At 47.3% G+C, this 13050-nt stretch overlaps 1 protein-coding gene across 1 annotated transcript; it reads left to right on the plus strand.

Annotated features, from left to right (window-relative positions):
- The first annotated feature begins 1588 nt into the window (after window positions 1-1588).
- On the plus strand, window positions 1589-7702 carry pigu (phosphatidylinositol glycan anchor biosynthesis, class U). The gene is made up of 12 exons (XM_066702094.1): window positions 1589-1754; window positions 2427-2491; window positions 2961-3020; window positions 3280-3342; window positions 3603-3712; window positions 3912-4012; window positions 4271-4368; window positions 4472-4626; window positions 4776-4919; window positions 5256-5380; window positions 5512-5654; window positions 5800-7702. Exons 1-12 carry the CDS (start codon window positions 1625-1627, stop codon window positions 5911-5913), a joined length of 1308 nt encoding a protein of 435 aa, XP_066558191.1. The 5' UTR covers window positions 1589-1624; the 3' UTR covers window positions 5914-7702.
- The last annotated feature ends 5348 nt before the right edge of the window (window positions 7703-13050 follow it).

A 13050-nucleotide genomic window follows, 5' to 3' on the forward strand; every position in this document is an offset into this window, starting at 1 on the left:
CGAGTGACGACAACTGGGGGATATCACATTATGCTGCCAATAAAATAATAATAATAAAAGGATTTCACATTTCACCTTGAGACCTGAAAAGCCTGTGCTGCAACTTCGAAAGCAACACAAAACCCTCAAATATCTCTCTGACTGACTTCCAAATGCATTACAACAACACTTCCAACTTTAATGCCCGAGAGTGAGCTTTACACCCCCTGTGTGCTGCCCACCCTCCTGCCAGACCCAGGCCATCTCTCTCTCTCCAACGTAAGGTGAGAGCTGTCCTCGGTACCATGGGGAGGATTTGTGTTTCAGACACAACCACAGCGCTCCCTGCTGGAAAATAGGGGTAGTTGCATGATTACTATTCATAGTAGAAGGAAAACTCTTACTGCGGGCTGAAGGACAGGCCGCTGGGAGTCATTAGGGATGCCTGTAGACTATACAGGGGAAGATGGGGAGCGATATCCAGGCTTAAATGTATCCATAGATTTGGAAACAATGGACTTGATTGTTAAAACTAGACTGGTACATTAAATCAATGAGTCAATATCACAATCCATACACATCAGTGTTGCCAAAGCATTGACAGATATGTCCAGGAACAGGGCAACGTGAACAATAAATACAGACATGATGCACTGAATATTTACAGACATGTTATATGGTACTGTTGTATACATAGTGTCACGCAGGGGTCTCAAACTCAATTCCTGGAGGGCCTTTCCTTCCAACAGAGTCTTCAATTTCTTAATTGGTCTGTGTAATTAGCTCCATACATTTAAATACCCTTTTCCCCCAACACAAACTGTGCTTTATTGGACAATTCCTTGAGGTACATCAACTTTCCCTTGACTCACAACACGCAGGTCTCCTCAGTGTATAACTCCGCTGCAGCTCGCCGAGGCGCCTCACCACCCTAATATAGGCCCTGGTCATGTGACCCCCACCCCGCAGGCACCGCTCCCCGGCATATTGTTTAAATATGTCAAATTGAATCATTAATTAGACAACTTAAGTAATTGAGGACTCGGTTACAAATGCTAACCTGTGTGTAAGCCAGTGTAAAAGGCTATACTTCGTTTACAACAGGGCTTCACAAAGTGCGGCCCCCCAAAGCCACCCTTCACCACCCCTTTCCTGAACCTTCACTGTATGTTTACACTTTCTGAAAAAGTTCTGTTACAAATTGCACATGTAATTTGGGGCAAAATAATAAAACAACAATTACAGTTCATAAATGTTCCCTAACAGAAATGTATAGGAAATAAAAAGGTATCAATTGGGACATATTTGGTTAATTTTTACATCCCACGCAACCCCTGGTTTACAATATGTGGCATTTGAATTGACGGACATAAATACCAGCCTGGAGAAACTCGTCACGGACCCGCATCAACGCGTCTGCGCAGTCTCCGCACCTGTGTACCTTACACACCGACCTAGTGCCCGCCCCCAACTGCTTGACTGACCAATCACACACAAGGGATTCCGCACCGCAATGCATTACCGGCTTTGTAGTTTCATACCTTTCCGCTTTGCAGCCTCTTAGAGCGGGCTCAGTGAATGGTGACTACATTTCCCAGCATCCCGCAGGAGGGACTGTGGAGAAGGCTTCTTCCTCCCGGCAAAGATGGCGGCTCCCTTAGCAGTGGTTTTGATTGTAGCCGTGACTATCAGGGCTGTACTGTTCAGATCGAGCTTGGCCGAGCTGATAGCGCAGCGGGTGGAGGTGGTGTCCCCGTTAAACGCGTGGAAACGAGGTGAGCAACAGTCCGAGGTGGCGGTGGCCACGTTTTGCGTTGTTGTTGATGTGTGACTCCGGACTACTGTCAGTCTCCACCCCTGTGACAGCTCGGACACAGACAGTCAATTGTCTGCTCTCTCGGAACTAAACCAGATACTGTGGAAATCGGGCTGAGCTGTAAACAGGGTTTCCGAAGGCCTGTCCCGGGGAGACGTGTTGGGTTTCCCCGCATGTCGTGAAAGCAACACCGGGGGACGTAGCGCGTCGAAATTAAACGAGTTGACTTTATTACTGGTTTCATGTGCTCAGTTGAATGATCAGGCAGTCGCAGGTGCATACTGGATGAGTGCTCAGTTTACACAAGCATGTGCCCTTAATGATTATTATTGTCTTTGTTTTAGTATTATCTAACGTGTGGGAATGTATTAATGGTCTCTGGTTGGAGAGCTGGCCATGTTCCTGTGAAAGTGGACACAAAAGCCTTTTTAGTGCACCAGCAGTGCAGTGCCTGAGCTGTGAAATCGAGGCTGGGACTGGGGGGACGGATACCTGCTCCCATGATGCACTGAGGACATTATTCGAGGGGTGGACGAGGATCAGGCTGCCCACTGTCATTCGTGTTGCAGATTAAAAGCTGTGGTGCTCTGCGGTGCTTTGACAGATGTTTTAACCCCCCGTGTCTCCGCAGTGGTGGAGGGCCTGGCGCTGCTGGACCTGGGCGTGACGCCGTACTCCGGGGATGTTTTCCACGAAGTGAGTCAGCCCCTTCCCTCTCACCCCTCCGCCACCGAACAAGGGGCCGCTGTACTGAACTGCATTAGAGTGCATGGGCTGTACTCTGCAGCTTTTCTTTGTTTATTCATGCATGTGTTCATGTAGCAGTATATCTCCCGCCGGGGCAATCCTGAAAAACAAGTGGACATCCCATACTAATCAAGTCTAACTTCACCTAACTACCAAAATAAACCCCTCGGTTGCGAACTGTGAATCACATAATCCTACAATTCCTCTTTTATATATATCTTTCATACCTGTCCAGTATTTTCTCTTGCATATCGGACAGCTAACATGTCCCAATCGATCCTTCCCTCATGAGAATTAGTTATTTGTTTATTCATCCTGGATCCCTAGTATCCCTATCTAGTAGTGTAAAGTTATCAATTGAATCAGTAGTTTTTATCTGTGATTGAGGATTTTTTTTGTCTTTTTGTCTCCCCCACAGACACCTCTCATCATATACCTCTTTCACTTTGTAATAGATTACTCAGAGTTTGTTTTTATGGTAAGTAAATACTGTTACTTGCTTCTTCTTCTTCTAACCCTGTGAAAGGAGGTGATGAAGTGACCAGAATGAGGTTCTATAAATGAGCTTGTTGTTTTGCTCCTTTTGAAAGTGAGTGTCTTGCACAGCAGCGGTGAAACAGGGCGCTGCAGTGGGAGGGCATCGGAGGGTAGTGGTGGGACTGTCCTGTTTTCTCCATCCTGGCAGTTGTGCTGTGTTGTAGCTGTGCAGATCTGACCCCGGCTTGCTGTCTTTGCAGATAGCGGATGGCATTACGGCCGTGGCGTTGTACTTGGCGGTGCAGGACTACAACAAGATTGTGGTAAGACAGCGTGTGGAGAGGGGGACTCGGGCCTGGCGCACAGGGGGAGACCTTCCTCCTGGAAAACATTAGCCGTGTCACTTCCGTACGGTTCCGCGTGAGCATTGGGTTCTGCGGTTCTGTACCTGGCAGTGTGTGTGGGGAGGAGATGGATAATTACTGTCATCATCATTATTGTTACTACTACCAACCATGGAAATTGTAGCTGTAGTTGGATATGTAGTCATATTATCTTAATTAATAATGATCTGTCTATCCAGTTCCGAAAACAGAAGTATGCCCTGGAGGCAGACCGGTACCCCCGGGACGTCCTGGAGCTCATCCAAACCCCTAAGGACATGTACTACATCCCCCTTAAAGTGGCTTTGTTGTGAGTACAGCCTGTCTTCTTCAGCTTCAGCCTGCTTTATGTGATCGGCCAGCTTCTCTGTGTGTCTCAGTGCAGCAGAATAGAGGCCAGTGTGCTATGACTACTGAAACTGTAAACTAGAGACGTTATTGTAGAGAGATTGGGGAGAACATCATCTATTCTTCGATTAATCAATCTCTCTCGCTCTCTCCCCCCCTAGTTATTTGCTGAATCCTTTCACGATCCTGTCTTGTGTGGCCCAGTCGACCTGTGGGCTCAACAATGCAGTCATCGCCCTGTTCATCCTATGTACAATCAAAGGTAAGGAGCCCTACTTCGCCACAGGCCCGGCCCACAGCACGAGACAGAGATAGGTCAGAGATAGGGGCCTGTAGGGCTGTGGAGAAATTGTGTTAATTGTGTATCAAACTTTTAACAGTCAATTATTAAATTAGTTACTTCACTTAACAGCAGCTGTACAATAATGTGTAATCCTGAATGTGGATGCTGAAATGTTTATTATAGAGCATCTCTGTGCCTGGGAGCCTCACGCCTTGTGTTGTTTTGGTACCTCTGTAGGAAGTGCCTTCCTCAGTGCGGTTTTCCTGGCCCTGGCTACGTACCAGTCCATCTACCCCATCACGCTGTTCGCACCCGCGCTGCTGTTCCTGCTGCAGGTGAATGCCAGGGTTCCCTCCGGTCCTCAACACGGCGACCGATGCAAATCTAAAGCAAAATTGTTGCTGTGTGAGGTGACTGTTGCTGTCTCTGTCTCTGCAGCGGCTCTATATCCCGGTGAGTTTGCACTGCCCCCGCTTCTGGGTGCAGGCGCTGCAGTACGGGGTAATGTTCCTGGGCAGCCTGGTGGTCATCGTCTGCCTCTCCTTCTTCCTACTCAGCTCCTGGGACTTCATCCCTTCCGTGTATGGCTTCATGTGAGTAACGCTCCGTCTCTCTCTCCCTCGGTCTGTCTCTCTGTCTTGCTCTCCTTCTCTCCCTCTCCTTGTCTTCCATTCTCTGTTTCTCTTCTCCCCCGTGTACAGTTTTCATGTGAGTAAGTCTCTTTCTCTCTCTGTGCTTGCAGCCTATCCGTGCCCGACTTGACCCCCAACATCGGCCTGTTCTGGTACTTCTTTGCGGAGATGTTCGAACATTTCCGCCTCTTCTTCCTCTGCGTCTTCCAGATCAACGTCTTCTTCTACATCATCCCTCTCTCCATCAAGCTAAAGTAAGGCTCCTTCTATCCCGGGACCTGGTGGGTCGTGTAGTGCTTTCTGCTCAGAGATCAGAGGAGTTAACAAAAAGCCGCAGAGACTGGTTGTCTTCTCCTGACAAAATAAATCCATAAATAAATGTATACCTATAGACAACGCCCTATATGCATATGTATCTCATATTGAAGTCTCCCTCTTGACGGGCTAACGCACATCCACAGAGAGGTAGTGAGAAACCAGAGTCGGCAGTTGTAACGTGTGGTGGGGGGTGCAGGAGTTCGGGACTGCTTGAGAACACAAGGGTGGAGATTTGCTCCCTCAGTCCTTCACTCCGGTGCTTCTTGTCCCAGGGAGCACCCCGTCTTCCTGATGTTCATGCAGATCGCCATCATCTCCATCTTCAAGTCCTACCCCACGGTGGGGGACATCGCCCTGTACATGGCCTTCCTGCCCGTCTGGAGCCACCTGTACAGATGTGAGTATCGGCACTGCTGGGGGAGAGGGAGAAGGTGTAGATGCGAGATGGGGGGAGGAAGGGAGGGAGTGAGTGTATGAGAGAAAGAGACCGTGACAGAGAGTGACATTGCTCTGCCCCCCTGTCCGCAGTCCTGAGGAATATCTTCCTGGTGTCCTGTGTGCTGCTGGCCTGCTCTGCGCTGTTCCCTGTCCTCTGGCACCTGTGGATCTTCGCCGGCAGCGCCAACTCCAATTTCTACTACGCCATCACCCTGGTGTTCAACGTTGGCCAGGTGGGTCCCGTCTGCTCTCCCTCGCCTTCATCCGTCCATTCTGCCTGTTGTCATGCCAGCCGGCTATACCGCACCATTGTTATCGAGAACACAACTCACACGGTCCGCACACACGCTAATTTCTGATGCACTCTTGTCGCTGCAGATCCTGCTGGTGTCGGACTACTTCTACGCCTACCTCCGGAGGGAGCACCACATGGCCCACGGGCTCTACCTGAAGAGGAAGGACGGCTCCGAGGCCACGCTGGTGCTCAAATAAAGCCCTCACGTCTCGCGGGGGGAGCATGTGTCGGACACGCGTGTGCACATGCGCGTGTATCTGGTGGACAAGGTTTGCCATCTAGAGTTTTCTTTTCTTTTCATTTTGATTTGTATTTGTTTTGTTATGATCCCTTTTTATTTTTTGCGGGTGCGCGGGCTGACGGCTCAGATTTGGCTCCGTGGTGGCTCCGCTGCTCTGGTTGGAGAGAAGGGCGAGAGCTGGGACATTACACCCCAGCGGGGACACTGACCACCCAGCTGCTGCTCTCTTGCCAAAACAAAGAAAAGGGAAAAAGGATTAAGCGTGAAAGAGGGATTGCGAGCCCAGGGTTTACTTTAATTAAGACTCCTCAGTTTCTCCCCCTCCTTTTTCCTGTGATGCATCCCTCGACCCTCCCCGGAATCCAGCTCCCTCCCCCCTGCAGGACAGCCCAGCTCTGCGCCACGCAGGGGCCCCAGACTGCAGTACAGGCCTCCACCAGCAGAGGGAGACGTGCACATTCAGCTCAAGAAACCGCTATAGACATTGCTGTTACACATGCAAATCCATATACGGTGGGGTTACAGCATCCCGGGCATTAAACGGCACTTGTTTAGTTGTCCTGCGCTAGCTTCCTCTGTGAGTGCCATCACAAGAACACTGAATATAGCATCCTTCAAAACGATTGTGTGCGTTTGTTCCTTTGGGGGGGGGGGGAGCAGGAGAGATTGTTCCTTCAGTTCACTATTATGTATTTAGCTGTGTTTTTGTTTATTTTGATTTTTCCCAGCAGGCTGATGGGAGCGGTTGTGTAACTGCAGTTAAAGGGCACTGAGCTCGCAGGACTTCCTGCTTTTAGCATCCACACTAGTGTGATGCATCATGGGTGGCTTAAAAACTACATATATCATACTATATGCTATCCTGCACACACCCCCCATCATCTCCAGTCTGATCGTGCGACGCGTGTGTGAGTTTTCTCAGGGAAATAGCTTCGCCTTCTGGTGGCCACAACCAATACGTGTTCCAGAGTAACTGCGGAGAGAGGGAGGGAGGGAGAGGTGGGTGGTGGATGGATAGATAAAGTTTGGCACTACTCAAGACGGTTGTTCCCCCCTCCCAGAAACACACACAGCACTCGTCTCTGCAGCGTGACTGTGGAGGGTGGGGGGGTTTACAAGTGTCTGATCAAGGAATTCTTCTTGTCTCGTGTTTTCTCTCTGCTTCCTTTCACTCTCTCTATTTCTTTCTGCTTCTCTCTTGTTCTCTCTCACAGTTTTATTTCCTCATTCTGTCTCTCGTTTCTTCCCCATCTTTCCTAGCCTTGCAGGGGTCAGAAGGCACACTGCTGACACTTGTTGTGTATAGGGGTTAACTCGCTAACTCTGTTTTTTTGTTGTTGTTCGTTTTCCATACACAAAAGGAAGCTTTATATTTGTTTTTTGTTTGTTTGTCTTCATAATGGTCGTTAACTGGGATGTATTAACGGTTATAAGGTGCAGAAGAAGTGTTAGGATGACGGAGTGACTTGACCCGGGACAACGGTCACTCCGAACAGAGGAGACTGGGTTTGAGACTCACAATACTAAACTGTTCTTTTCCTGGCTCTGGAGTATGAATGTTCAATTAATAATAATGATAATGAAGTAACATCCGATTCTGTCTCTCTGTAAGAATGTACTCTCACCTGTTTTTCCTCTTCATCTGCTCTCAAGGCTGTGAGGCATGTGGAGTGTTCACATAACTGTTTTTTAAATAATTTGTACATTACTTTGAGATATGAAAAATAAAAACTACATAAACACCACTGGAATACCTTTGTAAGTTTTGTTTTCGTTCTCAGTGTATTTTTTCCTTCTGTTTTGAGAGTGTGTTGCAGTCTTTATATATAGTCTGTATAAATATTTATATCGTGCTAGAGGCTTTGGTAAGACTTTGTCACGTTATGAAACTGCTGTTACCAGTTCCTTCAGCCTGCATCTCGCCACAGAAATTACCCAACAGCTGAAAATGTACAGTTACAAAATTCTACCACTAGATGGCATATTTCCTTAAAACAAGAAAGCCAGCTTAACATTGACATTTCTTGTTAGTTTATTTATTGATTTTATCATTTTAAATAGTATTATGCAGTACTTTTACATCCAAACCATACTTCCATCCCATAGTTGGAGGAGTTCTTTAGTCATTTAGTCCCTTGATCACAGAAAAAATACCTCTTAGTAAGACATGTTCCCAGAAATCAGATAAGTCCATCCTCCACCTCCCCTTCCTGTGTGGAGTAAAGTGGCCGATCCATTCATTACTGAGGGGAAGTGAACACCCAGCCCAAGGATTCTGTTTGACAGGAATGTGAGGGTGTACCAAAGGGGCAGGAGTTCCTCAGTCAAGAGTTTGCAGAAGGCCTTGTCATGCATTTTGCAAAGTCACGGCCTGGCCCAGCTGGAAAGCGCAGGCTGATCCTGGAGACTGGAGGAGTCCAGTCGTCTCCGACCTGTTAGTCGCAATCTCCCGGTTCATCTTACAGAGCCCATAATAAATAACTCTGCAGCAAAACAATACAACCCTCACCCACCCCGCTCACCAAATCAGCATAGATTGCAAAACTGGGTAAACAGAAAGTCGCTCTTCAACTTAAAAAGACCACTGCCAAAGTCACCGAAAACTTACCACTGGGGTCTGATTTTCATACAAAAGAAACAGGCAAACTAAAAAAAAAAACAAATGAAAAACTTGAACTCAATTCACTTTCCGATCAAGGAATTCTTGTCTTGCATTTCTCTTTCTCTCTCTCTCTCGAATTGTAGAACTGTCAAGCACAATTTCCCCTAAGAGCTCCACTCACACACACACTCACTGTGACTCTGCATTCTTTCCATAGTTTTTTTTTCAATATTTAGCTTTTTTGGACAAGACTGAACTGGATGTTTTTAACAGAGTAGCATGACATGGAGGGTTCGAGTGAGCAGACAGGTTTTTATTCAGTATGTTTAATAGTTGGAAATATAAATAATGATATCCACGGAGGAGTTCAAAAACAACAAACTAACAAAAGAAAGGCAAACAAAACTAATGGGGACAGGAAAGATTCAAGGGCACTCCCAGACTTGGTAGGCTACAGGCTCAGGGATCTCTCTGAAAGAAAGAACAGGGAGGCGCTTCTAACTACCTAAATGAGACAGAGCTGCTGACACTGATGAGCAACAAGCCAACCCCCAACAACAGCTGTGCCGTGACAGGACCGACCTGTCACAGTGTTGTACAACCTCTGTGTCCTGTGTCTTGTGGACAGCGGCCGGAGACACAGGGAGGCTGACAGTGCCCACTCACGGACCCCCTGCTGCAGAGGGGTTGTCTCCGGCTCACCACCCTCTGAACGCACGCACGCAAGGCGGTCAGACGAGTGAGCTAAACGCGGCAGGGCCCCCTGAATCAGTGACTGCCTGCCCTGGTCTTGGAGAACCTCAGTGCTAAAGGGTTTTTAGGTCTGTAAATCCTTGATGGCTGAAGACCTGTGGGGTTTTCTATCACATCTTTTCATGTGTTAAAAAAACAACAATCTTCCCTCGTTCCCTAAATTCCCTGTTGGTTTAACAATTGCCGGATGTGTTCCCTGGACGTGTTCCTGCTCTCAGCTCCGAGAGAGCACCTGTCCTGCAGTGCTGACAGACTAGACCCCAGATTCACTGAAAACAGACTGTCACTGTCAGACAGGCCGGGGCAAGGAATGCTCAGCCAGGCATTCCCAACACTCGCCCCATTGTCCCTCTGCACTGCGCCACTAATCCGGTGCCCCCATGATTGCCCGGGCTCTGATGCCTGTGTGCCAGTCAGCTGACTCTCAGACTGGCTGAGCTGCCTGCGAGAAAGCGAGAGCTCAGAGGCGTGTGCTGCGTGCGGGAATTCCTGCGTATCTGCTAGTGAAATCATCCGGGTGGGGGTGCGGGGGGCATTGTCCGCAGGGCTGTGTGAGGGAGAGCTGGTCAGCTCCACGCCACTGATCTCAGCAGCCAAGGGACAAGGCATGTATGGACTGGACTGGAAGTTGAGCTAGAGTTCAGGAGGTGGTGCAGGGCCACAGAGATGGCAGTGGCAGCCAGGCCTCGAGCCCCGCCTTCATTCAGAGGACCAAATCCACCCCCCTCTCTCTCTCTGGAAGAAGAAAATGACGAAGAAAAAGAGCTGAAGAACATAGCAAGTGTCAGTATCTTGACGTCTGGGGAAGATCTGATCAGCCCGTAATCTCTCCACCGCACTGTGTACCTCCCGTCTCCAGGGACCACTGAAGCGGTCTATTGTTGAGCGCGCTTACATAATTTCTATATTCCATTACATAAGTACATAACCAACTGCCAAGCTCTCTCTTACTCCCCCTCCCCACACACTCTCTCTCTGTCACACAGTACGCTTTACCTCTTTCCGAAACAAAGACCAACTCTGTTAGTTCACCTCTGTATGAATTCCTCGGGCAGGTTGCAGGAAACACTGTGTTTTAGGCTGTGCTGATTAGAAGTGGACTTGGCTGGGCATTCGGACAGTCTGGCTCTCATTATCTCTCCCCTTCCCCATGACTGTGTGTGTCTGTGTGTGTGTTTGAGGGAGGGTGTGTGTGTGTCAGTGTGTGTATGAGTGTGTGTGTGTGTGTGTGTGTGTGTTTGTGTGTGAGAGTGTCTGTGTGTGTGCAAGTGTGTGTCTAGATGCATATTGAATTGTCAGATAGGGAAAGATACACACCACTACTCTTTAGCATGGTACACTACAGTCGATTTTAAAACGCTTGTGTGCATTCTATCACGTGTCATTGTCATAAGTGTGGTTATATCGTAATTAAACAAACTTGTTTCCAAAGACCAGGGTGGGAAGAATTTTATTTTAAAAACTACTACAACTACTACTATAATAATCATGATAAGAAAATGCATAAGTAATGACTAAATTTGATAATTCTAATGCTAAATCTGCGTGATTAAAGTAGGATTAAAAGCTTTTCAAAAAATATATAATAACCAAAGCAATTTGCTTGAAGGCACATAACACTGTCCTCCACGCCTCCATGTCAAGCTGAGCCAAGTCACTGAGGTTGGACTTTAGCCAGAACCCTTGCATTTGAATTGGGGAGAAGGAAGTACAAAGCAACAAGCCGCTGTCCTGTGTGATTTATAGAGTTATAATTGGGTAGCAACCTGAGATTTGAAAATAAAGACTTGTACACTTAAATGTTTGGATTTCTAAGCAGTAGAAAGTGCCTTCACAATAAATTTAACCACAGGTCTGTATTAGTTTGTTTATAGGACAGTTTTGATTTGGTCCAGCAGGCCTCAGTTTGATATCTTACGAGTTTGCATTTCATGTAAATAATAGAATTTTATGGACTCGTCCCATAATGACCCAGTCAGTCTTCATACTCCTGGACTCCTGTCCATGTAAAGACAGCTCTCTGGCATGGCTGTGCTGTCTTTTATCACCAGAGCCTCGAGCTTTTTGCCAATGAGCTCCCTAAGGGCACCAGACAGAAGAGAGCTGAAAGTGTGAAAAATATGTCTGAAAGGCCAGTGGACCATCTTTCACTGTGTTAGGGTTATTCCAGGGGATCGGGCACATCAGAACTGCCTTCATGGGATTACAACTAATCTGAATCAAGGGATTGTTTAACTAAAATCCTTTAATGATCCTTTCACAATGAAGACAATTTACAATGTGTGGTCCAAGTGACTCCTCTTTAGCCCTCCGCACCATCCCCTGTTGAGCTGTCATGGTGGAGTGGGCGTTTCCCCCAGGGCGGCCTCACCTGAGCGCAGACTGCAGCTCTGCCCTGGAGACTGAGCCCTTTGCACAGTCACTGTGGTGATGGCTTGTTACTAGGTGATGAAGCTTGTCGCATATATATCCCCAGTCGTGTTTTAGGAGGGAGGGCAGTGAGTGAACATGCTGTGCAGATGTCTGAGCACAATATGCAAATACACAAATGTGTAAACAGCAGAAGACAATCTTTTTTGCAGGCTCGGGCCACAGGCCTCAGAGAAAAATTATTCCATTGTTCATATTTTTTTATGTCAAACCTGTAGAAACATTTCAGTAAATATTATTTATTTTAGATGATCCCTCGCCACTACAGCTACAGTATGCAATTGAGCCACAGCCCCTGAATCTGTGCATGTGCGTCATCGACAGTCTCCACCAGTATTTCAGTTGCACGTTGTGTGCAAGACAGCAGGTACAGTACATCACACACTGATCAACACTTTGATTATTACAACAGGCTCTTAAATATTTGCTTTGTTTAGGCATTTTATTTGCTTATTTGGTGGCAGTTGTAAGCATATACAGTTAGTTCCATGAATATTTGACTGCCTGAAGTCTGGAACCCATAGACATCAGCAGATGCTGGGTTTCTTCCCTGGTGATGCTCTGCCAGGCCTGCACTGCAGCTGTCTTTAGTTCCTGCTTGTTCTTGGGGCGTTTTGCCTTCACTTTTGCCTTCAGCAAGTGAAATGCTGCTCAATTGGATTCAGGTCAGGTGATTGACTTGGCCATTGCAGAACATTCCACGTCTGCACCTTAAAAAAGTCTTGGGTTACTTTTGCAGCATGCTTTGGGTCATTGTCCATCTGCACTGGTGGTATGCTATGGATCATGAGCAGTCCCTTCCCTTCTCCATACTCTTCTCTTCCCATCATTCTGTTACAAGTTGATCTTTGTCTCATCTGTCCATAGGATGTTGTTCCAGAACTAAACAGGGTTCTTTAGTTGTTTTTTTGGCAAACTCTAATCTGGTCTTCCTGTTTCCGGTTTCCATCTTGTGGTAAACCCTCTGTATTTACTCTGGTGAAGTCTTTCTTCTCTTGATCGTTGACTTTGACACAGATACGTCTACGTCCTGGAGGGTGTTCTTGATCTGGCCAACTGTTGTGAAGGGGTTTTTCTTCACCAGGGAAAGAATTCTTGTCATCCACCACAGGTGTTTTCCGTGGTCTTCCGGGCCTTTTGGTGTTCCTGAGCTCACCAGTGCGTTCTTTCTTTTTAAGAATGTACCAATAGTTGATTTGACCACACCTCATGCTTTTGCTATCTCTCTGATTGGTTTGTATTGATGTATAATGCAAAACTGAAGGCAAATCTCTCCAGGAACAAGCAGGAACTAAAGACAGCTGCAGT

The sequence above is a fragment of the Amia ocellicauda genome, chromosome 4 (genome assembly GCF_036373705.1).
Source record: "Amia ocellicauda isolate fAmiCal2 chromosome 4, fAmiCal2.hap1, whole genome shotgun sequence".
Classification (NCBI taxonomy): domain Eukaryota; kingdom Metazoa; phylum Chordata; class Actinopteri; order Amiiformes; family Amiidae; genus Amia; species Amia ocellicauda.

What these genes read in the sequence shown, in the direction of transcription:
- pigu (XM_066702094.1), top strand. Translation starts at nt 1,625, where the DNA reads ATGGCGGCTCCCTTAGCAGTGGTTTTGATTGTAGCCGTGACTATCAGG. An exon ending in AGGACTACAACAAGATTGTG is followed by an intron (nt 3,343 to 3,602) that starts GTAAGACAGCGT and finishes CTGTCTATCCAG; the next exon opens with TTCCGAAAACAGAAGTATGC. An exon ending in TGGTGTTCAACGTTGGCCAG is followed by an intron (nt 5,655 to 5,799) that starts GTGGGTCCCGTC and finishes TTGTCGCTGCAG; the next exon opens with ATCCTGCTGGTGTCGGACTA.